At 43.6% G+C, this 26,775-nt stretch overlaps 1 protein-coding gene across 1 annotated transcript in view; it reads left to right on the top strand.

Annotated features, from left to right (window-relative positions):
- The window catches only part of NEK1 (NIMA related kinase 1), a 328,757-nt gene that overhangs the window by 39,875 nt on the left and 262,107 nt on the right, over window positions 1-26,775 (top strand). The window contains 5 exon segments of the mRNA XM_029573804.1: window positions 6,783-6,850; window positions 6,978-7,064; window positions 7,896-7,950; window positions 11,140-11,340; window positions 16,091-16,160. Coding sequence (XP_029429664.1) covers window positions 6,783-6,850; window positions 6,978-7,064; window positions 7,896-7,950; window positions 11,140-11,340; window positions 16,091-16,160 — 481 coding nt within the window.

Here is a 26,775-nt window from a genome sequence, read left to right as displayed (position 1 = left end):
AGAAATCCACATTTGGTGGATTCAAGGATTATGTTTATGGCAGAAATGTCCATTACCAAAGGGCACGAACTCTGCTAAAGCTGCCTTGCAGTGGACCACACCCAGACCAATTGCAGATGAATATCTTTGTATTCTCAGAAATCTGGGGCCTGGAAAATGGAGGAAGTCTCTTAGAAGCCACAGGCTGTCGTCCTCATTCCAAAGGGCAGACTTGTCTGCATCTCTGGGATTGGAATTGAGCAGAAGCTCCTCAAAAGTATCTCCCCTGTCAGTGGAATGGGATGACTCCTTGGTTGAGCATGCATGAACAGGTGCAACTCTAGGGAATTGCTGGAGCAGCCAGTACACAAAAAGCACAGTCTTGAGTGCATCAGTGCCATTGATACAAGGATGCATTGGCACCATCAACTCAAAATCTTTGTTGCATTCGATGTTTTGTGCCCTGGATCGTGAATCAAATCATTTCTTAGCATTCAGACAGATTAATCCATACCAGTGGGTTATATACCTCTACCAGTAGATGGAGACGGAGCAAATCTGACGTCATGGCGTGTATGTGTATAATGTCTGCCTGGCTGGCTGATGTCAACACACACGCACACACACTGACATCAGCCAGCCAGTATGCTCCATCTTCAGCAGATGGTAGACAGCATTTCCCTACAGGGGATTGCTTGTTTTAAAAAAAAAAAAAAATAGTAGAAGGAAATGAGAGAGATAAGGTTGGATTCCTCTCACCTTCTTTTCTATTCTGGTCTCTGAGCCTCAGTGGACCAATTCTATGTTTGCCTCTGCCTCCTTGAGGGAAGGGAATTGTGGCAGTTTTAGTAGGTTGAGCAGCCTTTTGGGTTAGGCCCTGCTCTCAGGCTTTCTGAGTTGCTGCATGGTAGGCCACAATGGCATTTGCACGCTTTTTTCTGTGCAGGTCTGCTATGAAATAATGCCTGGCATCTATCTGGGCCGCGTGGTTGGGCAGACAAGTTTTGAGCATCTGTAGTATGCGCTTATTCATGTAAATGTCCCATACTTGGGTTCTCTGTGCTTGAGCGTCCCTGACTTGGGTGACCCATACTTGAAAATAAGAACATGCCATACTGGGTCAGACCAAGGGTCCATCAAGCCCAGCATTCTGTTTCCAACAGTGGCCAATCCAGGCCATAAGAACCTGGCAAGTACCCAAAAACTAAGTCTATTCCATGTTACCGTTGCTAGTAACAGCATGGCTATTTTCCAAGACAACCCAATTAATAGCAGGTAATGGACTTTTCCTCCAAGAACTTATCCAATCCCTTTTTAAACACAGCTATACTAACTGCACTAACCACATCCTCTGGCAACAAATTCCAGAGTTTAATTGTGCGTTCAGTGAAAAAGAACTTTCTCCGATTAGTTTTAAATGTGCCCCATGCTAACTTCATGTAGTGCCCCCTAGTCTTTTTATTATCCGAAAGAGTAAATAACTGATTTACATCTACCCGTTCTAGACCTCTCATGATTTTAAACACCTCTATCATATCCCCCCTCAGCCGTCTCTTCTCCAAGCCGAAAAGTCCTAAGCTCTTTAGTCTTTCCTCATAGGGGAGCTGTTCCATTCCCCTTATCATTTTGGTAGCCCTTCTCTGTACCTTCTCCATCGCAATTACCCTGAAAGCTTGCACTTGTCTGATCCGATCTCAGGAAGTTGAGTCTGGTTTGAATACCAGGGCAGTGATGGAATCTCTAGGCTAGGTTATCAATATGCAGAAGAGCCATCTGTCCTCTCCCATTCCCTCGAATACTTGGGAGCCCGTTTCGACACCCAGTGGCGCAGAGTTTCTTACAGATGACAGAGTGAACAAGATTCAGGGGCATCTGCTTCGTCTACAGATGCTGAAGGTCTGGGATTACTTACAGGTTCTGGGCTCAATGGCGTCCACATTGGAATTGGTGCCCTAGGCGGTTGCCCATTTGAGGCCCCTGCAGAGAGCCTTGGTGTCTGGTTGGAATCCTTGGTCGCAGCAATATTTCCTGCCCCTGGCTCTGACTAAGTCGGCCAGGGCCAGTCTGGCCTGCTGGTTGACGCGGAACAGTCTGGAGAAGGGGATGCCTCTCGAGGTCCCAGAGTGGGTGGTGGTCACCACGGATGCAAGTCTTCGGGGCTGGGGGGGACAGTTTGTCTGGGCAGGTCTGCTCAGGGCCTTTGGTCAATGTCTGAACAGACATGGTCCATCAATCGCCTGGATACGAGAGCGATGTGCCAAGCTCTAGAGCAGTTTCTACCCTTGGGCCGCGATCGGATGGTGCGAGTTTTCTCGGACAATTCGACCATGGTGGCTTACATCAACCTCCAGGGGGGAACGAAGAGTCCCAAGGTAGCGCAGGAGGCTCAGCTGTTGTTTGAGTGGGCAGAGCTTCATCTCGAAGGAATTGCCGCCTCCATGTCGCAGGAGTCGACAATGTCCAGGTGGATTACCTCAGCTGGCAGCAGTTGGATCCGGGGGAATGGGAATTCTGAGGGCCTGGGAGCTTCTCTGCGAATGGTGGGGAACCCTGCAGTTCGATCTCATGGCAACGAGTATCAATACCAAGATGCAAAGGTTCTTCAGCCACCGGAGGGAGTCCGGGGTGGTAGGGCTCAATGCCCTCATATGTCCGTGGCTGACCGGAGTCCTCCTGTACGTCTTTCCTCTGAGGCTGATGGTAGCAAAAGTACTCAGGGTGTAGAGGGCCATACAGGGTCAGTGATTCTGGTGGCTCTGGAATGGCCTCGCCGTCCGTGGTTCGCAGATCTGGTGCGGCTGGCAGTGGACGGACCGCTACACCTGACCCATTTACCGGATCTCCTACATCGGGGTCCTATATTTCCGATCGAGAGGATCGCTTTTGTCTCGCGGCCTGGCTTTTGAGAGGAGGCGACTGCGTGAGAGGGGTTATTCGGAACCAGTAATTACCATGCTGCTCCAAGCGAGACGCCCTGCTACCTCTTTAGCCTATTCTAGGGTATGGAAGGTGTTTGAGACCTGGTTTGGACAACAGGGATTGGACCCTCTTCAAGTGTCGGTGTCCCATATTTTGTCTCTTGCAGGTGGGTTTATCCAAAGGATTAGCCCATAGTTCCCTTCGGGTCCAGGTTTCCGCTTTGGGTTGTCTCAGAGGGAGAGTCCAGGGGAAGGCCTTGGCATCCCATCTGGATGTGGTGCATTTTCTATGAGGAGTCAAATATCTCCGTCCACCTCTGCGTCGCATTTGTCTGGAATGGAATCTTAATCTCGTGCTACGGGTCTTTTGCAAGGAGCCATTCGAGCCTCTGAATTGGGTATCTTTGAAGATCCTGACTCTGAAGATTGTCTTTTTGGTAGCTATCTGTTCGGCTAGAAGGATTTTGGAATTGCAGGCACTTACGTGCCGTGATCCTTTTCTCCGGATCTCATCCGATACAGTGTCCTTGCGTTCGGTACCTTCGTTTCTTCCTAAGGCGGTGTTGGTTTTTCATGTGAACCAATTAGTGGAGTTGCCCGGGTTTTTGGATTGGGCTCAGGATCCCTCGATGGGATGAGAACGTCACCTTTTGGAGTGAGACGGATGATATTACATTACGTGAAAGTCACTAACGTTTTTCGTCGTTCTGATCATTTGTTCGTCCTGTTTGGGGGAGCAAAAAAGGGCGAAAAAGCGTCTAAGGCTTCTTAGTCTCTTTCAACCAACGAGACAATCTCTGCAGCTTATATATCAAAAGGAAGAGCGGTTCCAGTGGGTCTTAGAGCACATTTGAGCTCGGGCTATCTCAGCTGGTGTCTCCCCAAGAGATCTGTAGAGCTGCGGTGTGGTCTTCATTGCACACTTTTTACCAAGCATTGTCTTTTGGATTGTGGGCCCCGGAGGCGGCCGCCTTTTGGAGAGAGTGTTCTTCGAGCGGGTCTTTCGGGTCTCTGCCCAGTGTAAGAGGGCTTTGGTACACCCCGCTTGTCTGGACTGATCTGGGTATGCAGGAGAGGAAAATTGGTCACCTGCTAATTTTCGTTCCTGTAATACCACAGAGGCCCGCTCTGAGGATATCTGCCGAAAGACTGCTTTCTAGGTTTAGCGTTTTTCTGCATGGTTATCTAATTAGTCAGGGGTATCCATGTTGGGAGCCTCGTTCACGCTTTATTTTTCTTATCTTGGCTTGGGTATCGATTAATACTGAGGGACTGCAGGTGGCACTCTCGTATATGTGGCAGTGCCCAAAGTTTTGTTCTTTACCTCCATCTCCTGGTAGGGATGAATAAAACCCACTTGTCTGGACTGATCTGTGGTACTACAGGAACGAAAATTAGCAGGTAAGAACCAATTTTGCTTACTGTAAATGATTTCTGTAAATAGTAGAATGAATTAGGTATCCTAAATAGCCATCCATCCCCCTGGAGTGTTGACTACCTAACTAAAAAAAAAAAAAAAAGACTGAGGGCTCACGAGGCTATGCCCGTGCAGGAATTCCTGCAAATGCTTAGTAGAGTAAAATCTCTACTAGCAGAGAGAGAGGTCTGTTCGATGCCACCGGATGATGTCACCCACATGTGATTTGCTATTTCATCCTGCTATCTACAGAAAATCCTGTTTATGATAAGCAAACTTGCTTTCAACATGCAGAATTTTAATATGCAGGAACATTTATCTCATATATGAAGGGATAACTTTACTACTTTTTGTTTGTTTGTTTTTCCTCTTTCATAGATTTGCATTGTGTGGGCTTTTGAAATTTTTCATGTCCCCTTTCCATTCATCTGTTACTTTATACTGCTTCTGGTTATATTGCTAATTCTGGGGCTCTGCTTTCTTTCTTTATGATGCATTTTGTGCTGAATCCCTTGGATTCTTTCCAGGGAACCAATATTTTTACAAACATGGTGTCTAGCATGCTGAAGTGCCAGAGTAGCTTGCTGACACAACCATTTCAATAGTAAGGCTCCAAAAGCAGAAAAGCTGCCCACACCAATTGCGACTCCAGTGCCATTGCCTACATGCTTCTTGGTCTTAAACCATCTTGTGAGTGCATTTAAAATGGCCCACAGCCCAAAAGCAACTGTGCGGCTGCTGCAAAAAGAAAACGGAGAGAGGAAATGCACCACCCCCACAGTGTGCCCAGGTCCCATTCACATTGACAATTGTGGGATGATCTCACAAACCTGAGCCATGGCATCAGTTCCTGGAGATAAATGGTGCTTTACTGGTTTTGGGCTGTATTCAATTGTTTCATACACATGTGCAGATCTGCTACAGTTTATTGGATTGCTTCAGTATCCTACTGGGATTTTGTATCTTTTAAAATGAATTTGCTTTGTCCTGAGAGCCATCATCTAGGGAAGGGCTGTGAGGAATCAAAACTATATTTTAAATAATTTTGTATTTTACCCCAAAGTAAGAGGATGGAAGTAACCAATTAAACATTTTTGCAATTTTCTTGTAATAGAGGGTTATTTTTATTTGAACTTGCAAAAAAGGTAGTTACAAATGTGCATATATAAAATGTTATACAACAGTTGAATTCTTTTTTTTTTTATTATTTATAGTTTATTGAGATTTTATCAATTCTACATCAATAAAATACAAGAAATAAGGATTACACAAGGTAGTAATAGAATAAACCTTGCAAAACTGAGGACCATGTTGGGTTATCTTCCCTGATTCTTAAACACTCAAAGCAAACTATGATGACAGCATTATTGGGACCATTTTTGGGGGGAGAAGGGGAAGGGTTAAAAGGTTTGGATGTGGCATTGCAGTTTTAATGCATTCAAATTTATTACCAAGATTTTAAAACCAATTGAAATGGTATGTAGCCAGGAACAAATATTTTCAGGTATATGTACTGAAAACCAATGGAAGATTGCCTGTAACAGCTGCTGTAACTAGGGCCTTCATTTCACGTTTTAATTTTCCTGGGAATTTGTCAGTGTATATTATAACAAACAAAACTGGGAGAAATTCAGTGAGAAAACAGTGAGTCATTTTCTTTCCCTTGATTTTGTTTACTATATTAAACATCGATAAATTCGTAGGAAAAATTAAAATAAACAACTGAAAGCAAAGGTCCCTGGCTATAACAGATGAATGTTAAAGGATGGAAGCTTAAAAAACAAACCAAAAAAAAACACCTTAAGGTTGTTGCTTTTGGTCATTGTTTAGAGGGCAATTTACAAAGCAGGTTCAGTGAGTGAAAAACGGTTTGCCTGCGTAAATCACCTGTCTGAAAATTGCCCTTTCTCAGTGCAGCTAAAAGTGTGCGCACTGTTCCATGATGCGTGGACGTTTAGCCGCATTGAGAGGAGGTGTTCCCAGAGGTGTGTTTAGGTCGGGGGAGGGAAATAATGTATGTGGATAACCATTTTATTTATTTTGTATTTTAAAAAGTGTCCACAGAAGAAGCATTTACCTACAAGTTTCAAAGCAAAAGCACCCATTTTCCCATCTTGAAAATTGGTGCAAACTCCGTGGGTTAAAATACTCATGGACTTTTGTCCTAATGTGAACGGTGTGAAAACTGCCACCTTAAAATCCTAATAAATATTCCACCTCTGTCCACCTTTGACTTTCTTTTAACTAGTTTTATTTTTTGGTGGGTTAACTCCCATCTTTTTTTTTTTTTTTTTTAAGAAAAGCCAGGGTTTTATAAAAGTTTTAAAGAAACCACTAGCTGCAGATTGTGATCGTTGTCTTATTTGCAGGCCTGTCTGTTTACAAAGATGATGTGCCTCAAGTTAATAAGTTGATTACATCTTGTAATTACACTAACTTTTTCCCCCCTCTGTATTGTTTCAATTTAGAACATATTTTTAACCAAAGATGGGACGATACAGTTGGGAGATTTCGGAATAGCTAGAGTTCTCAATAGGTAATCTTTTAATTTTTACTTCAGTAGTTTTTTGTTGGTTTCAGCATAAGCCTTAAAGTACAATAAAATGTGCCACAGTGCCAGTATGTTAAATTCTTTGAGGTTTTTCTTTCTTTTTCTTTCCTAGTACTGTGGAGCTGGCTCGCACTTGCATTGGGACGCCTTATTATTTATCACCTGAAATCTGTGAAAACCGACCTTACAATAACAAAAGGTATCTATGATGAGGGAATGTGATGTACTGTAGCTTGCTTTGTGCATTTGACACTTCCCTTCCCACTGAGTATGTTCAGTAATTACTGCAGGCTACTTGTGCCAAAGGTAGCTTTTGGGGAAGCAGTAGGATCTGATCACTTTTTATAGGCCTAAAGTAAAAATAATCCAAAAATGTCATCAAGCTTTTGAAGTAAGTCCCTTCTTCAAATGTAACTTTGTGTCTCAAAAGCCTATCTGCATCACCATTTTTTTAATTCACCTTCCTCCATTGTGGATTTTTTTTTTTTTTTGTAAAACCAAGACTGTCAATAGAAATGTCTTCAGTGATTGATGACATTTTCTTTTTATAGATTTGAGTTTTGGTGGGGGGGGGGGGGAGACTGCTTTCAAATGTGACAAAATGTAAAAGTACGTATATTAATTAAGCAGTACTTACATTTTAAAACCATTTTGAAGAGTTTTTTCCCCTATATTTTGGTAGTAGAGGATATAGGGCTAGAACTGAGAAGCAACTTGTGTAACTGCTCCAAGCATTCTGTTTGTATGTATGTATTTATTTATTTATTTAAACAAATTTATATTCATCTCCTTCACAACTTCTAGGCAGGTAACAATAAAACACTCATAAAAACATAAAATCAGACAGAAACAAATGGAACAATTGAAACAGAACATGGTGCACTGGTGTCATAAGACCGGTCATTAAAAAAATACAACCATGCTCATAATAAAATCTTACTGAATGAATGAATGAAGCAGTATATAAATTGTAATACATTTTCTTTGATTTATATATATATATGTATCTATATTTATATCTCTTCCACAGTGACATTTGGGCCCTGGGTTGTGTTCTGTATGAGATGTGCACTTTGAAACATGCAGTAAGTCCAATTTTCAGTTTAATCTTATGGTCATGTATGTTGCATGCTGTTCTCCCCTTACTTTTCTCTGATAGCATTCCAGTCCCTCTATATCTTTATCTTTAGGGGCTTAGAGATGCTTCTTAGGCTTTTTACTTCCATTGAGAAAATGCACCAAAGCAGATGATGTTACTGATACTATTCTTTTCTAATGTGTCACATTTCTTTTAACATTAGCAACTGTAGAAGTAAAAGTGCAGCATGTTATATCAGTCATATTTACAATACACTCTACAAGTTAGCCATTCTGACAGGTGAGATCTTATCTCCTTCCTCAAGCAGATCATATTTACTTTCTCTGGCTGCTACATCCGCAACTTTATCAGTCCTTAACTGTCCTCTTGTGAATGTGGACCCTTGGGCCAAGGGGGAGTTGGTGCTCCTGCAGGAAGGAGCCCCACAGGTCCCCACTGTCGGCAGGTGGAGCTGGCAGAAGCAGAGGCCCAAAGAGCTTCCCCCAATACCAGCCCACGTTCTCCTTAGGTTGAGCCCTTGGGTGACCACAGGGACATGAAGAAACACTGAAGACAGATGAGAGGAAACTGACCACAGACAAGGAAATTCAAGGACAACGGACAGACACGGACTCCGGAAACCACAGCAAAGGCAGGAATCAGGAGATGAGGACAGGAATGCAGGCATTTACTCTCAGATGAGTCGACCCACTGCCAAGGCATCTGTGGAGGGCAGGAGGAAGCCTTTAGTACAGGACCGCCTCTGACGTATTCGGGAGGCGGCCTTGCAGAATTCCTCCCCTCGCCGCACGTGCTGACTTTTGTGTGCCAGGCCGTAGCAGTGTCCTGCCACGTTCTCTAGAGGAGGCTGGTGCCGGTCCATGGGATGAACCGGTCGAGCATAACATGTCCACCCAACTAGCATGGCTTAAATCTGTGGTACTGCTTGGATCCCCCATATCCTGACCTTTCCTCTGGTCAAATACTCAACTCTTTTCATATCTCCTCCCATTATACTTCTGCTTTCCCAGATCTGCAATTATAAAATGATGCTATTGGCTACAATTCCTAAAATTACCTATGTTTTATTTAGCACTTTTCTATACCGGCATTCAAGATGATAAATCTCATCATGCCGGTTTTCATTTTTTTTTTTTTTTTAAAATCTTTATTTCTAAATTTTCACATTTCAAATATACAGAAACATTCAAATAGATTCCACATAAACCCTTTTTTCTTTTCCTCCATTCCAAACATATTCAAGAAACTACTAATTATATATTGTATATCTGAAATAAGAATTTAAGCAAATTAAATAAAGAAACAATAGAGACTATAAAGGAACATTAGGAATTCAATGGAGATAATAAATCAGGAAAATCATACATATTACAAGCATACATAATCATGCTGGATATTTATCAGCCACATGATATTTACTCAATACCCTGTAACAACTCTACAGATGGCATATCAGTAGGCACTGGGGTTGATGCAGTAGGTTGTTGAGCATCTAAAAACTTCTGGAGTTGCTCAGTTTGGAAAAAAACATATTCATATTCCCCTTTCTTGATCTCACATCTACATGGATAGCGTAGAATAAAGGAAAAACCTAATGAAATTACTTTTTGTTTTAAAAGAAGAAATTCTCTACGCCTTGTCCTTGTGATGGGGGCCAAGTCTGGGTATATTTTGACAATCTGACCATGAAAAGAAGTGGGAAATTTTTTAAAGTATTTTTTCATTATAATGCCTATATCTTTCACGGCAATAAATGATACAAGTAAGGTATTACTATATATCACATCTAGGGTCGAGTCTTCTAAAAAATTTGTAAGGTTAGCTGGAATTGCTGCTCTTTTCAGAAAGAAATGACACGTATTAACAGAGGGAAGTTCTTCCTCTGAAAAGGACAATACTTCTCTAAGATATTTTTTTAAAGAAGTATATGGAGACTCGCCCAAAACCTGGGGAAAATTTGTTATTCTAATATTAAGGTGACGAGACCTATTCTCCAATAATTCTAACCGATGAGATGAGGCTAACTGATCTTTTATCACCATTAAGTTTAATTTCTGTAAGGATTGTATTTTCTCTTCATTTTCATTTACTTTCCTAGATATCACATCATGTTTTTCCTGGTTAGATTCTACATTCCTTTGGTTATCCAATGACATTGAGTCCACTTTTTTTTCCAATCTTATTACTGCAGTACTCACACTTTTAACCGCATCCCAGATTGGGATGCCGGTTTTCATTTAACAGGGGGGTGAAAAAATAAATAAATGAATAAATTAACAAATTGTAGCAAGTGAAAAGAAAAAAAACCTCCTCAGTTACAATAAAACAGGGGAGATTCGAAACTGGGAGGAGGAAAGTCTAAAGGAATTTTAACATAGAGAGCAATTATTTACAAAGTTCTAAGAGTGTCTGATTGTGGATGTCATTGAATTGCGGTTCAGTTGGTGTCTGGAAAGGCTTGTTTAAACAACCATGTCTTAAGCCAAAGGCTTAAGACAGACAGAGAAACAGGTTTAAACCTGTTTCTCTGTTTCTTTCAAGGACCAAGTTCAACTGTCACATTTAACATTAATGGCCTTATAATGCCTTATCCAAGCATCATGTCATAGTATTTGTTAGCGAGATTCTGTATAACCTAAATATCAGAATGAAACTTGCACTTTACTTTACACACTGTTGAATTAACTGACAAGTGGGGGCTCTGAAGTTTTCAAAATGAGACAGTCTGTGGGATCTTGAAGTGGCTTTTCCCTTATCTCTATGCAATAATGTTAATTCCCTTTAGATTCAAGTGTTGTAAAATCATAAAGTGCCTTTTTATGGTTTGAACATGTAAGGTTTTGTGGGCTACAAGATTTTTATAATAAAATATAATGTGACATTAAGACACGACATGTATTTAAATCCACCTATCATATTCAGTGTCACATTAGTTCGAGTACTTGTAGAATGTGGGAATGTGTTTCTGGTGTTAAGTTAAAATGGCAGATTCCATTTTTCTCAACTTGTGCTGTGAGAGTATTCTGCTTGCTGCAGTACCTCTGATGTGTCTGTCTGGCCCTTTCCACAGACTCAGATACTATAATGAAAGCTGCACTTTCCTTCACCAGAGGAAGCCACATGTGTAATGGTTTTTTTTGGGTTTTTTTTCCCCCCCTCCTCCCCGTGAGTCTAGTTTGAAGCTGGAAACATGAAGAACCTGGTCCTGAAGATCATCCGTGGAACATTCCCTCCTGTTTCTCTGCACTATTCCTATGACCTGCGCAATCTGATATCCCAGCTATTTAAACGGAATCCTAAGGATAGGCCGTCGGTCAGCACCGTATTGGAGAAAATGTTTGTAGTCAAACGTATCGAGAAATTCCTTCCTCCACAGGTATGCAGGCAGAGGGAGTTACATTATGGCTGGGTGCACTTCTTGGGCAGTGTTTAATGGCTCTGTTTTTCATTGTTTCTTAATATAGTGTGATAGCATATCCATGGAGTGCATGGAAAACACGGGGGGGAATATCAGCCAGGATGACTGTGCCCTCCCTCTTGCATATCAATTTTAATGCCTTTTGTCATGGAATATAACTGTACTATAATGTTTTGTTCCATAGTAATTTAGGGGGGTGGTGGGGGGAGCAAGTAGATTTTAAAATTTGTAACTTTTCAATGATTCTAAAACACTCATACATTTGAAAAAGTTTAAGGTGTGTCAAAAATATTATGACCTTGAATACTTTAAAAACTGCTAAATAAGTGTGTTCCATTAATAGCTGCATCATCCAAGCAAAGATGGAAGCAATCCTTTTGTGCAACGGTTGGTTTTGTATGATGTTTTATGTAAGAAATTCTATAGATTAATTAAATATTTCAAGTGTGAAAAAAAATCTTTGTGTAGGTTCGTGAGAGAGTTTGTATCCTTACTAAGTGGGCTGTTCATCGGAAGTATTTGTAACTTTTTCTGGGTAAGATGATGGCTTTTGACACTATTCCTGTTCTTACAGGCCAAGTTTATGAAGGGAGGCTGAAATGGGTGCCTGTTCAGTTATCTCACGCTCTTCCTGTGTTTGTCAGCGGGACATTTTAACTATCTAGCTTATAAATGGACAGTCCATTTGGAAAAAACTACCTGTTAAAATCTACATCTCCCAATTTATTTGTATCACTGAAACGTGATTTTCAGACTCAGATCAAGTTCTAGTTCTCCGTATATATTTTCTTATTGTCAGTCTGTTTGAAGACATGGGGGTTTATTAGTTCTAATTAAGGAATCTCTGGATTTATCTCCAGTAACAGTTGACATTGGACCCTTTCTTGTGTATGTTTGCTCTATTCTCCTCCCATTTTTTGAGTGCTCAACATGCGATGCATACTGATTTATTTCCTTTGAAAATATACAGACAGGGTTGTATTATCCTCGGTGACTTTAATTTATACTTTGATGTCCCATTAGCATCAAACTGTGATGATTTTTTTTTAACAACTGTCAGCTTTGACATGGTTACAGTTAATTCATTTGCACACTCATAAACTGGGACACATCTTAGATTTAGTTTTCCTTAAAGAAAAAGATCTCTTAACTGACCACTTCTTCTTTTATGGTTGCTTTGATGTTCCTTGGTCAGACCATTATCTTATTTTATTGAAGGTTCCAGTCTCAACTTTTTAAATATTGAATGCTGTGGCCACTTTGAAAGTTTCTTTTTAAACGTGGGCATTTTGATGTGGACCGTCTCCGCAATAAGTGGTTACCTCTTAAGCTTCTGGAACTGTTTCTGATGTCTCCTCCACTGTTCAGCTGTGACAGCCTACATTGAGCTATGATATTGATCAAGTTGCTCCATTGAAACATTGTATGTAGACCTAAGCATTGCCCATGATATACTAATTCACTTAGCTAAAATGCAATATTAGAAAGTTAGAACTTTTGTGGCATAGACGTAAATCATCTGATACTTTAGAATCTTTTAGGCTATGTCAGCCAAATATGAATTAGCAATTGATTCTGCAAAAAAAGATTATTCTCAGAGGTCAAGCAGGATGAAAGCCCTCACACATGAATGAATTCATCCAGTGGAGAACAGTATAGAAAAGATATGTCAAAGTTTCTAGGACTTTGACTAAGCCTCACTGAGCATGCCCACACATGCTTTATACTACGCTTCCACACAGGGTCCCTTCAGTCTTTTGTTTTTCCATGGAGCCCGGTGGTCGTGGTTTCTGAATCTCCCTTCAGGTATTTTTTTGCTCTTTCAAGATCCTGTAGGATGTCTTTTCACTGCAGTCGCGGGGACCTGCGTTCTTCCTGTAGTATCCCTAGGTACGTTTTTCGGCATTTCTTTGTTTCTTTTTGCAGTCTGTTCCCTTCCGAGTGGCAGTGTCAGTCGAACATTGATCGCCGCCTCCATCAAATTAGATTAAGTGACCCTTTTAAGGGGCACAGTATGCGATTTGTGAATCGCTTAACACTTTAAAAAAAAAAAAAGTCTAAGCGATGAACAAGAATGCAATCATAAAAATACAAATATAACGTTGATACAAAGAAAGTAAATACATAATAAAAATCACTAAAATATAGACTAGTCAATATACATAATCTGGTACAAATAAAATGAATATAAACTAGCATAAATAGTAAAATAAACAGAAATAAAACTTAAAAATAAGCAAATTTCAACAAAAAGGTCTTGACTTGCTTTCTGAAGTTCTTTACTGGGTCACACTGTGTGATTTCTATCGGGAAAAGAATTCCAGAGAGAGGGACTAGCCACGGAAAAGGCGCACTCGCAAGTCAATTGTAACTGTGCGACTCTAGGTAATAGAATCTCAAGCAATCCACGCTGTGACGAGAGCAGGGCTCTAGTGGGTTGTTAAAAATGTTAATATAGCGTTGGTCTAAGGGCAGGTTTGGTCATTGAGTAATTTAAAGATTAACATTCCTATTTTGTATTTAATTCTCTCATTTATGGGGAGCCAGTGTAACTGAATTAAAGCTGGGGTAATATGGTCCCTTTTCTTTAATCCTGATAACAAGCGAGCAGCGGAGTTCAGCAACAGCTGTAATGGTCAAAGTGTTGTGAGAGAAATAACCTGTATATAGACAGGGTGTGGCAGACAAGTTATTCAACTTCTAGTGTTGTCCGGCAATAGATCTGTTTGTGTTAGGGCAACCAGAAAGTTGCCAAATTTTGTTCCATTCTTCAAACCAAGTTCAGATCTGCTTCAGATGTTTTTCTGCTCAAGTGAGATGCAGATCTGCTGTATATCTTTCCTCCACTTTGTTGGTGGTGAGACCAGTGCACAAGGTACTTAAAAACCAGGCACATCTTATCCTCATCCAGCTAGCTTTACACAGCCTGTCCACCGATCCCCCTGGGATCTCAACTGACTCTGCTAACTCGGAAGGGGCATCTTTTATCCAAACCTGCCTCCCTCAACTTGACAGCATGGATGTTGAGCGCTTGATAGTCTCATCATTGTCACTATTCAAGGAGGTTGAGGACATTGTGATTTCGATCAGGAAGCAGTCTTAAATAGAAATGCTTTTTAATTTGGTGTCAAGCAGGCTCCTTTGAATCCATTTGCCTGTGCTTGAAAAGATCTATTTCAGTATTTGTTCTCTCTCTCCTTATCAGGCATCAGTATGTTGTTAGTCAAAGTGTATCTGTCTGCCAGTGCCATTTACCACTCTAAAATGGAGGGAAAGCTATTCTTCATCCATCCTCTGGTATTGAAGTTTAATGAGGATTTATAGCATACAAAGCCACTAGTGCCATGGGATCTCAACTTCATCTTGATGCAACTGATGATACCTCCTATGCGTCATTGAAGTTAATTCCTAAAGGTTCTTTACCTGGATAATGGTATTTCTAGTTGCCATCACTTCTGCTAAAAGAGTTAGTGAGCTACAAACATTGTTTCGTTACTCTCCATTCCTAACAGGTTTCCACAAAAGGGTGGTGCTCTGCACTCTTTCTAAGTTGTTTTTTTTTTTGCCAAACATGGTTTCTGCATTTCATTTGAATCGGCCATTGTCTTGCCTATATTCTTTCCAAAACGTCATGCCTGTAAAAGGGCCTTAGCTCAGCCACATAATCAGGCTTCTCAACTTTTTGTCTCCTTTGATCATAACAGATTAAGAATAGTGGTTGCCAAATGTACACTGTCCAGCTGGCTAGCAAACTGTATCACACAATGCTGTACTCTAGCTGGCCTTCAGATTGCAGATTCAGTCAAGGCTCATCAAATAAGAGCCACAGTTACCCCAACAGTTCACCTAAGAGTGTTTTGTCCATGGAAGTTGCTGCAAAGCTGCAACTTGATTGTCAGTGCACACCTTCATGTTCTATTTCTGTCTAGACAATCTGTCCAGAAATGACAATAGCTTTGGGCAAGCAGCCACTTAATAGTCCATTCTCTGGAGGGGGCGTTCTGGGTTGCTTTTTCAGTAAGTGCTCTGTTGCAACTCTTAGGTTGGGACTCCCTAAGTGCCATGACTAATTCAGCCTTGCTTGTTGACAGAGAAGGTGAGTTTGCTTGTAAATGGGGATTCTCCCTAGACAGCAGGATGAATTAGCCTTGCTTAATATCTGCCTACCTCCCTGGAGAGTCAACTACCTAACTAAATGCTAAGTTCTACAATCAGCTGAGGGGCTCAAAAGGCAGCATGCATATGGGAACTCTCACGCGTGTTCCGTGAAATTTTACTTAACTAGAGAGAGGGGTCCATATTGAGCTCTCAGATGACATCACTCACGTGGCTTGCCTAATTCATCCTGCTATCAATGGGGAACCCTGGTCACGGCAAACAAACGTGCTTTCACGGGTAGAAAAATAAAATTAACAGTTGAATCCCTTGTTTTGCCACACAGCCCAGAAGTGTCAGGTTGCGCAATGACTGGCACTAGCTCCTTTATTCTCTTTCCCTCTGCCTTTGCCTTTCCCAGCCCCAGCCAGCCTAAGGGGCTAAAGCCAGGCTTTGGAATCAAAACCTAAATCAACTGAACAGCTAATAAGTATTTTGAGAGGAAGCAACTGCTTCTGCTCTGATTAAAAAAAAAACCAACTTCAAATCTTTTGGTTTTACTTACATCTATTTTTGTTGCACTGACAAGTATATATTTTTATTTTTTTTTAAGCTTATGGCAGAGGAGTTTGGGCAGCCAGTACTTCAGCAGCAGCCTAAGAGTGGAGTTCCATCTGCAGCAGGTAAAGAACAATAGCGTTCAGAAAAGCTGCTCTCTGGAGTTCAGGATCCGTGGTAAAGGCTGCAGAACACGAACACGTTTTGTAAAGATACCAACATCCACTGTCTCTCTTTAGTGCTCCTTAACATTTACTGCTTTCATGAGTTCAACCAGTGCTTCTTTGCATATCATGTTTTTTTGATTTATTCATTTGTATTTAGTCTTTGTATATGATGTATGCAGAACTCTGGGTTGATACTTGTAATAATGAAAAGTAACTAAGTGCTGTGAAGACTTGTCTGGATGACAGGGGTAACAGCACGCTTCTGTAGTGTCTTACTCTAGTGCTGGCTGTGACTGTGGTGGGGCCTCTTTCATTCAGGCACAGCAAGGAGGGTTTTGAATTCTGGTGCTTTTCAAGATTATGACCTTTTAAAAAAAAAAAAAAAAATTGCCCTCAGTAAAGGTGCATAAATCATAGACTTCGGTTAAACCCCTAATTTCCCTGACCAAACACCTCTTTCATAAAGATGTGTAAAAAAAAAAAAAAAAAAGGTAGCTGAGTGTGTTTCACTGTTGACAAGCAGGCATAAATTGGCCATAATGTGTAGATATCATCATCCAACATCTCCGACATATACCCAGCTATCTTAGCTCAGATGAAGTTTTTCTGAGCATGTTGGGAACCCATCACTCTTTCTTCATCTGAGCTCCTGCATGGATGTGTTTCCCAGTCTCTCTCTAATTTTGACCTTGTACATTTTATGGCCTTCTATTTTGTGCATCGGGTTGCTGGCTTGCATATCTGTTCTTTCAATACTGCCTTGGCAGCCCTTCCACATAGCTTTTAAGTTCTTAAAAAAAAAAAGAGAATTCTAAGGTAAAAAGCCCAATGTCAGTGGTTTTAAGACCTGCAACTGTGGGTGTTGCATGTCTGTCAAACACGCACTCCGCCTGTTATTGTTGCTTGGGCCCAGACCATGATGCTCCAAATTGCTTCAGTTGTGGCCAGATGTCCTGTAGACACAACAGTACAGTGCTGGAAGATGGAAGCCCTACAGAAGGCGCCCTCTGATTAGACCCCACAGCCTCTGCACAAGGGCAAGCAATAAAGCTGCTCCACTTCCTGGAGCAAGGCTTTTTTTGGATTCCTGGTACCGAGAGAAGCCTCAGTCGCACTGTGACTCATTCTCATATTCCTGTAAATTTTCAGGAAAGGTTCTTATTCCTTGCCCCTTCCACTCTAAAGCACCAGATCCATCACAAGTAAGGGACTGAGTGAGGTGGGGAAGAGAAGGCACCAGGTAAGGCATTTATTTATTTACATATTCTTATATCCTGCCCATTTCTGAGCGCTGTGCTGGGTGATCTACAATAGCATAATAAAACAGACAACACACGGAGAACAACAGCTTAGCAAATCATGTAACAGAGCATTAATATAATAGGGTTGCCTCAATATTCAAGCAACAAGAAAGTATAGCAAATCATAAAAATAGAACAGAGTTAAGCACAGCAATAGAGCAGAAGTTTAGGAAAAGACCAGTTGGAAATAGGAAACAGCTGAAAGCTCACTAAATATTTGGTAGCAATGTTTCCAAGTGGCAGAACTAGAGCATTCCACAGGGTGAGTCCCACAATTTAAAAAAAGCCCTAACATGAATGGTTTGTAAGTGACACATTTTAACAGTGGGGACCATTAACAGTCTTATCAGCAGATCTTAAAGGAGTGCTGGGGAAGATGATATACTAATTTATTGGCCAGATGGACTGGACCCTCAGCACGGAGAACTTTGAAAACCATAGTAATGATCTTACTACTCAGGAACAAGATTTAGGTGTCATAGTGGATAGTACACTGAAATCGGCTCAGTGTGCTGCGGTGGTCAAAAAAGTAACCAAATGTTAGCTATTATTAGGAAGGGAATAGGGACTAAAACAGAGAATGTCATAATGCCCTCTGTATTGCTCCATGGTGAGACTGCACCTTGAAGACTGTGTGCAGTTCTGGTCACTGCAACTCAAAAAAGATATAGTTGTGATGGAGAAGGTAGAGAGAAGGGTGACCAAAATGATAAAGGGGATGGAACAATTCCCCTATGAAGTAAGGCTAAAGAGATTAGGCCTGTTCAGCTTGGAGAAGAACCAGCTGAGGGGGGATATGATGGAGGTCTATAAAATCATGAAGTTAGAAAGTAGCACATTTAAAAAATCAGAGAAAATTCTTTTTCTCTCAATGCACAATTAAGCCCTGGAATTTGTTGCCAGACGATATGGTTAGAGCAGTTAGTGTAGCTGGGTTTAAAAAAGGTTTGGATAAGTTCCTGGAGGAGAAGTCCATAAACTGCTATTAATTAAGTTGACTTAAGGAATAGCCACTGCTATTACTGGCATTAGTAGTATATAATCTATTTAATGTTTGGGTACTTGCCAGGTACTTGTAACCTGGATTGGCCATTGGTGGAAACAGGATACTGGGCTTGATTGACTCTCAGTCTGACCTAGTATGGCAACTTCTTATGTTCTTATTTTCTTATCTTGAACTGGATCCTGTACTTAACCGAAAGCCAGTGGAGTTGCTTAAGTATGGTGGTGATATGCTAGGGTGAGACAAACAGTTGCGCCGCATTATTCTGTAATAACTGGAGTGCCCCAATTATGTATTGAGGCAACTCAAGGTACAAGGAATTATAGTAGTCCAAAGTGGTTAAGATGAGTGCCTGAACTCCATTTAAAGTCGGATATAGGCAAGAGGTGCTTCAGTGGATGAAGAACTTGAGGCTTAAAAAAGGCTGAGTTGATGACGGCATGGAGAAGTGTGCCTAATTGGTGCAAGGCATCCACTCAGGGGCCACTTATCCCAGCACCAAAGAAGCTAGCACTGTTTGCATAAAGTTCTGCTGTGGTGGATCTGTTCTCGATGCTGAGAAGAGAGTTGTCCCATTGGTGCAGCTCTCTTTATTCTTCCTGGACATTAGAGTTCCAATGGTGTCTAGAGTACTTTTCATCTTGTTGGCTTGGAGCATGCCAGTGCATTCCAGGATGCAATTGGTCTCCTCAGGGCAGAGTATCAGGCCGCCTTCAGTTTTTTTTGTCACAGTGAAGCGCTTTGGCACAAGGAAGTATAAAAACAGAGCATAAAATTTGTCATTTTGGGTCCTGTTTCCAGCAGTGGCCAATTCAGATCACAAGTAACTGATAAGATCCCAAAACGTTGATCCCAAAACGTTGATTTCATGCTGCTTATCCAGAGATGAGCAGTGAATTTTCCCAAGTCCACCTTAATAGTTTATGGACTTTTCTTCCAGGAATTTGTCCAAAACATTTTTAAGCTTAGCTACACTAACAGCTTTTACCACATCTTCCAGCAACAGATTCCAGAACTTAATTGTGCGTTCACCAAGATTATGGTGGTGGTAGCAGCACAATTGTGCAGGGAAGGCTTCTTCGTCCATCCGTACCTGGATGATTGGCTGATCCGTGCAAAATCGGAATTACTCTGCCAGCAGGTGATTCACAGAGTTCTTCAGTTGTTGTCGTCTCTCGACTGGGTAGTCAACGAATCCAAGAGCTGGCTTGAACCTTCCCAGTCGCTGGAATTTTTGGGAGCTTTATTCGACTGTATAGGGACGGTATCCCTTACGGAGGAACAGGTGTGCAAGCTATAGGTACAGGTACAGGCCTTGTTATCCAAGCCAGTCCCGACGGTCTGGGATTACCTACAAGTTCTAGGATCCATGACCTCTATTCTGGAATTGGTTCCTTGGGCTTTCGTTCATATGCGGCCTTTACAGTCAACGTTGGGGTTCCATCGGGAGAGCACTCCGGCGTTGGACCTCATGGCCACGTTCAAGAATGCCAAGGTGCATCATTTCTTTGCTCAACGCAGGGAGAGGGGAGCGGAAGGCGTGGATGTTCTCGTGCTTCCCTGGCCGACAGGAGTTCTTCTGTACGTGTTCCCTCCTTGGCCACTTATAGGCAGGATACTTCATTGAATAGAGTTGCATCCCACGGAGGTAGTGTTGATAGCCCCCGAGTGGGCCCGGCGGCCCTGGTTTGCAGATCTGGTAAATCTAGCGGTAGTACCTCCGTTGCAATTTCCAGACATGCCGAATCTCCTGCATCAGGGACCCGTTTGTTTCGACCAGGTAGAACGCTTTTGTCTAGCGGCATGACTTTTGAGAGGAGGTGTTTGAAATCTAGAGGATACTCCAATGCTGTAGTGGCTACGCTTTTGCGCTCCCATAAGGTTTCGACTTCCCTTTCTTGCGTGCGGATTTGGAAGGTCTTTGAGGCCTGGTGTCTCACTAGAGATATTGTTCCCACTCGGGCGACAATCCCAGATATTTTGAGTTTTCTTCAGGATGGTCTGGCAAGGGTTGTCGTGTAGCAGCGTTAGGTTCATTACGTGGTCATGTTCATGACAGTTCCTTAGCGACTCAACCTGATGTCTCTCGTTTCCTTCGGGGGGGGGGGGGGGGGAGGCATTTGCGTCCGCTGGTCCGACAGCCCTGTCCTTCATAGAACCTGAATGTGGTATTGAAGGCTTTGTGTGGGGCACCTTTTGAGCCTTTACGCAGAGCAACTGTGAAGGACCTTACCTTGAAGGTGGTATTTTTGGTGGCTATTGCATCTGCGCGCAGGCTATCTGAGCTTCAGGCCTTGTCGTATAGGGAACCTTTTTTGTGTATTTCGGAGTTTGGAGTGTCCCTACGTACGGTCCCGTCATTCCTTCCTAAGGTGGTATCCTCCTTTCATTTAAATCAGTCGGTGGAGCTTCCGTCTTTTTCTGACTTGGACAAGACTGATCCATTTTCTAGAGACTTGCGGAAGCTCGATGCTGGCAGGGCGCTACTGCGTTACCTGGAGATTACCAATAGATTCCGGTTATCGGATCATCTGTTTGTGCTGTGGAGTGGTCCATGGAAGGTCAACGTGGCTTCGAAGACTACCATAGCTAGTTGGCTGAAAGAGACCATCAATTCTGCGTACTTGTTGGATGGGAAATCCTTACCCAATGGGTGTTCGCGCCCATTCTACTCACTCGCAGGTTGCGTCCTGGGCGGAATGTCAGCAGGTTTCTCCAGATGAGATTTTCAGAGCAGCTACGTGGAAGTCTCTATATACTTTTGCCAGACATTATCATCTGGATGTTCGGGCTACAGGAATGGGAGGTTTTGGAGAAGGAGTGCTCAGAGCAGCCCTCTCCGAATCCCATCCCAAGTAAAGTTAGCTCTGGTACATCCCAGGAGTCTGGACTGATCCGGGTATGTACAGGGAAAAGAAAATTGGTTCTTACCTGATAATTTCCGTTCCTGTAGTACCACGGATCAGTCCAGAGTCCCACCCATGAGAGGTTTAAAGGGAGTGGAGAGTCTGCACTGTATTTTGTTTATTTCTGAGCAGTTCACTTGAAGAGCACAGGTTCTATATCCATTTGGGGGTTCATGAGCCGGTTTTGTGTTTGTTAGCTTACTGTAGATAGTTATTTTGGAGTTCTTTGTGCTCCGTTCTGCTTTGACCTTAAGTAATACTGCCAGACTGTAGGTGGCACCAGCCTATATAAGGCGGAGTTTTGTTTGATAAACGTCTGTCCCCATCTGCTAGGGGGAGGGGCAAAACCCAGGAGTCTTGACTCCAGGAACGAAAATTATCAGGTAAGAACCAATTTTCTTATATACTATAATCAACTAGTTCATCTTTTCCCACATGTTTATTCATGCCTTCACAAAAAATGTACCAGATTGAGGCAAGATTTTGCCTGGCTAAATCCATATTGGCTTTGGCCCCATTTAAACTATGACTATCTACATGTTGAGTAAACTTGTTTTTTTATGATACTTTCTACCATTTTGCCCGGCACTGAGGTCAGGCTTATTGGTCTTTAGTTCCTGGATCACCGCAGAACCCTTTTTAAAAGTTGGCATTGCATTGGCCATCCTCCAATCTTCAGGTACTGTAGCTGATTTTAATGATGGTCTACAAATTACTAATAGTAGGTCTGCAACTTTTTTTTCAGTTCTTTCAGCAGTCTGGGTTGTATACTGTAGTCTAGGTGATTTTCTACTCTTTAGTTTGCCCATGTGCCCTATTACATCTTCTAGGTTCATGGAGATTTGTTTCAGTTCCTCTGAATCATCACCTTTAAATATCACTTGCATCTTCCTCAGTAAAGAAAAAACAAAAAGAAAATTTAATCTGTGCATTATGGCTTTGTCTTCCCTTAGTGCCCTTCTTACCCTTCAATCATCTAGTGGTCCAGTTGACTACCTCGCAGCCTTCTTGCTTTGCATGTACCTGAAAAAGTTCTTATGAGCTTTTGCTTTCACAGCAAGCTTATTTTCCTGGCGTGTAGCCAGATGGACTCAGAACGAATGGGATAGTATCCGCGTGCTAGCAACTGGAGACGGATCTGACGTCAGCACGGGGTATATATATCCCCACAGGAAGCGTAGCAACTCAGTAATTTCCGTCTCCATAGCAGTTTGGAGAGCCTGCACGCTAGCTGAGCGTGTTTTCCAAATCTACTTTTCTTTTCTACTTAATAAAACTTCTATAGCATCGAGCCCCGCACTCCTGTGGTGATACCCTAAGGTCCCTCCCCCAGTAGAGTTTCCCGGGGTGATTTCCGTGATCACCCCGGAGGTGTAAGTCCTCGGTCCGGTGGCCGAACCGCGGCAGGGACACAGCCCCCGGGCGAGGTTCGGGTGAGGCTTTCGAGGTGCCTCGGTCCTGGCGTGGACGAGGCAGCGGGTGCATATCCTCAAACGCGGCGGTGAAGGTACTTGCCCTCTCCCCCCGCAGCCGGAGACCGCCCGGGTTCCAGCCGGGAAGCGCCGAGGATCAGGTAAGGCGTACATCTTTTATTTCTGGTCTCCGAGGAGCAGAGGATCGGCGGCGTGGCACGCCATGGAGGACGCCATTTTGGGGCCTTGTTCAGGTATTGAGCGCCCGTAATAGGCGCGGCTCTATTCCTCCTTGTGCGTATATTGAATTATTGCTGTGTGCATATGCCACTGAGCGTGTATTACTAACCGCCTGTTGATGAAAGCATATTGAATGCCACTGAGCGTGTATTGCTGAGAGCATATTGCATGCTATTGAGTGTGTATTGCTAAACGCTTATTGCTGAAAGCCTATGGAATGCCATTGAGCGTGTATTGCTAACCGCATATTGCTAAGAGCATATTGTATGCCACTGAGAGTGTATTGCTGACCGCCTATTGCTCAGAGCCTATTGTATGCCACTGAGCGTGTATTGCTGACCGCCTATTGCTCAGAGCCTATTGAATGCCTTTGAGGGTATATTGCTAATCACTTATTGCTGAGCGCTTATTGAAAGCCTTTAAGCGTGTATTGTTGACGGCATATTGCGGAGAGCATATTGCATACAATTGTGCTGTTTTCATGACCGCATATTATTCTTATTGTGCACCCGTTATATTAAGCGCCTATTGCTGCCGCATATTATTCTTATTGTGCGCCCGTTGTATTAAGCACCTATTGCTGCCGCATATTCTTATTCTTGTGCGCCTGTTGTATTACGCGCCTATTGCTGCCACATATTCTTATTATTCCTGTGCGCCTGTTGTATTAAGCGCCTATTGCTGCCGCATATTATTATTGCGCGCCTGTTATATTTATTTATTTTATTTAAAAATGTTTATATACCGCTTTTACAATTCAAAAGAATTAATCAAAACGGTTTACAACCAAACATACATAATGAATTAAATTTAAAAATAAGTCAAATTAAAACTAACATTTAAAAATAACACAATATACAATCATGTCCAACGACTTTTAAACAAAAAGTAAAATTGGGTTGAGTGGATGAAAATTATTTTTTATGGGTATTGTATGTTTGAAAGTAGATAGTGACATTGTAACAGATAAGTGAATGTTGATTTTATGAGTTAGAGAATAATGTGTAAGCTTTCTGAAATAAGTAAGTTTTCAGTGATTTTTTTGAACTGTTGTGTTTAAACATTTAAACAGATATTATTGCTGCTTCTCTTTCAATGGAACAGAACGCATCAGCGTCTTCAGCGGCGGCGCCGCCTGCCTCAGGCATTAAAGCCCTTGGCCTCTGCTCTGCATGCCAGCTTAGAGCCACGCACAGTGAAGAGCCAGACTCCCTATGTGCCCAATGTGAGGAGGCCGTGGGACCCTCGAGCCAGGCCCAGTCTCAGCCTCGATTTGCTGACAGTTCCCCAGGGGCTACCCCGGATTTAGCAGGCAGTCTCGACCAATCGGGAATCCCGGGGGATATTGTACCCCGGCGATTAGAAGCTGCTTCCATTTCCTGGGTGGATCTCTTTAAGGGGATTCATGCCTTTGTACAGATGCAAACTGCTTCCCGACCGGGCCCTGTGGTTCCTGTTGTTCCTGCGGTGGCTGCGACTGCGGCGGCTGCTGCGGATCCTGTTCCTGGACCCTCACGCCCTTATCGTGAGCGGGACTTCCCACCGCTGGACAGTCCAGATCAATCGGACCAGGAGGTTTCACCGGACGAGTCCGAACTCCCGGACGAGGGGGAGCTTCCCCCAGGGATTGAGCCATATAGAACCATGAGGCGGTTCTTCCCCAAGGAGGATCTCTCCGACCTGGTGTCTCAGTGTCTGGCAGAGTTGGATATTACAGGTCCCAGCGCTACGGTGCCCTCTGCGCAGAACCCCCTGCTGGAAGGGCTTCGTCCTACAGCCCACCATTTTCCATTCTTGCAAGCAGTTCAACAACTGATAGATTTAGAATGGGTGGCACCAGCGGCTTCCTTCAAAGGGGGCCGGGCCCTGATGGGCATGTACCCATTGGCACCGGCTATCCAGGACCTGTTGGCGTGCCCTCAGGTGGACGCCTTGATTAGCGCTGTGGTCAAGCGCACTACCATTCCAGTTGAAGGGGGGACAGCCTTCAAGGAGCCTCATGACCGGCGACTGGACGCCATTCTGAAACAGACCTTTGAGGTGGCAGCTCTATCTTTGCGGATCGCGACCTGCTGCACAGTGGTGACGCGTGCCTGTTTGTCACAGGTTAGGAACAATGCTCTAGCAGCTGACATGGAGTCAACTCTTTCGTTCCTCACAGATGCTGCATCAGACCTGGTCCGGACAACAGCTAAGGGGATTTCATCCTCCGTAGCCGCCAGGAGGCAGCTCTGGATCCGGAGATGGTCAGCTGATGCGCCTTCAAAGACACGCCTCACCAGATTGCCCTTTAAGGGCTCTTTCCTATTTGGCAGCGACCTTGATAAACTGGCCAGTACATGGGGTGCCTCTTCAGTGCCTAGACTGCCGGAAGATCGGTTCAGAAGGGGCCAGCGCGCTTTTCCAAGGCCCTCCAGGGGCAGGAGTTCACAGCGCTTTGTTCCTTACAGGGGTCGCTACCAGGCACCACGTCCTCAGGCCAGGAAGCAGTGCAAGAGGGGAGCAGGCCCGGGTTCGGGTCCCGGCCGCGCCTCACAATGAGAATCCGCCGATTCATCTGGGGGACGGAGCCATAAGGGGGCAGGTTAACCCTCTTCTACCCCAGATGGGTCGATCACGTCGAACCAGTGGGTCCTCGCCATTATCCGGGAGGGATATTATCTGGACTTTCATCATTCATCTCCCTCCGGACAAGTTTGTGGAATCTTCCTGTCCCAGACACAAGAAGGCAGCATTGGAAGCTACCCTGGCGAGGCTCCTGTCCTTGAAAGCCATCATCCCAGTACCTGCCTGGGAAGTGAATTCTGGACACTATTCCATTTATTTCATGGTACCCAAGAAAGGGGGCACCTTTCGGCCTGTGCTGGACCTCAAGTCAGTCAATTGCTACTTACGGGTACCGAGGTTTCGCATGGAGACTCTGCGCTCCGTCAAGGCTGCGGTACAGCCAGGAGAATTCCTCACGGCGTTAGACCTGTCAGAGGCATACCTGCATATCCCGATCCATCCGGATCATCAGCGCTACCTATGCATCAAGGTTCTAGGCCGCCACTTCCAGTTTCGGGCTCTGCCCTTCAGGTTGGCCACGTCACCACGGACATTCACCAAGGGGGTTGTAGTGGTAGCAGCGGCACTCAGGCGGGAAGGAATTCTGGTCCATCCCTACTTAGACGACTGGCTGATCAGGGCGAAATCTCGAGAGGAGAGCCTTCGGACAACCGACAGAGTGATCGCCCTTCTGGAAAGCTTGGGCTGGGTAATCAACCTCAGCAAGAGCTGCCTACAGCCTTCCCAGTCTCTGGAATACCTGGGAGTACAGTTCGACACCCAGGCGGACACAGTCAGTCTCACTTCCAAGAGAAAGTTGAAACTTCAGCAGCGTATCCAGTATTTGATGGGAGCCAGTCAGCCCATAGCCTGGGATTATCTGCAGGTTCTTGGTCTCATGGCATCCACCCTGGAAGTGGTGCCTTGGGCGAGGGCCCATATGAGACCTCTACAACACTCCCTGCTCTCTCGCTGGAGCCCCCGTCTACGGAACTATTCTACGCACCTGCATCTGCCAGCCAGAGTGCGGACCCAGTTGCGGTGGTGGTTGCAGTCCAACCACATGAGCAGGGGGTCGAAGATGTCTTCACCCATGTGGACTTTGCTCACCACAGATGCCAGCCTGAGCGGCTGGGGAGCACACTGCGAAGAACTCACCGCACA

This window comes from Rhinatrema bivittatum, chromosome 1 (genome assembly GCF_901001135.1).
Source record: "Rhinatrema bivittatum chromosome 1, aRhiBiv1.1, whole genome shotgun sequence".
Lineage (NCBI taxonomy): Eukaryota > Metazoa > Chordata > Amphibia > Gymnophiona > Rhinatrematidae > Rhinatrema > Rhinatrema bivittatum.
Note: the sequence above shows the minus strand (reverse complement) of the source record. Positions and strands in the feature narration are given on the sequence as shown.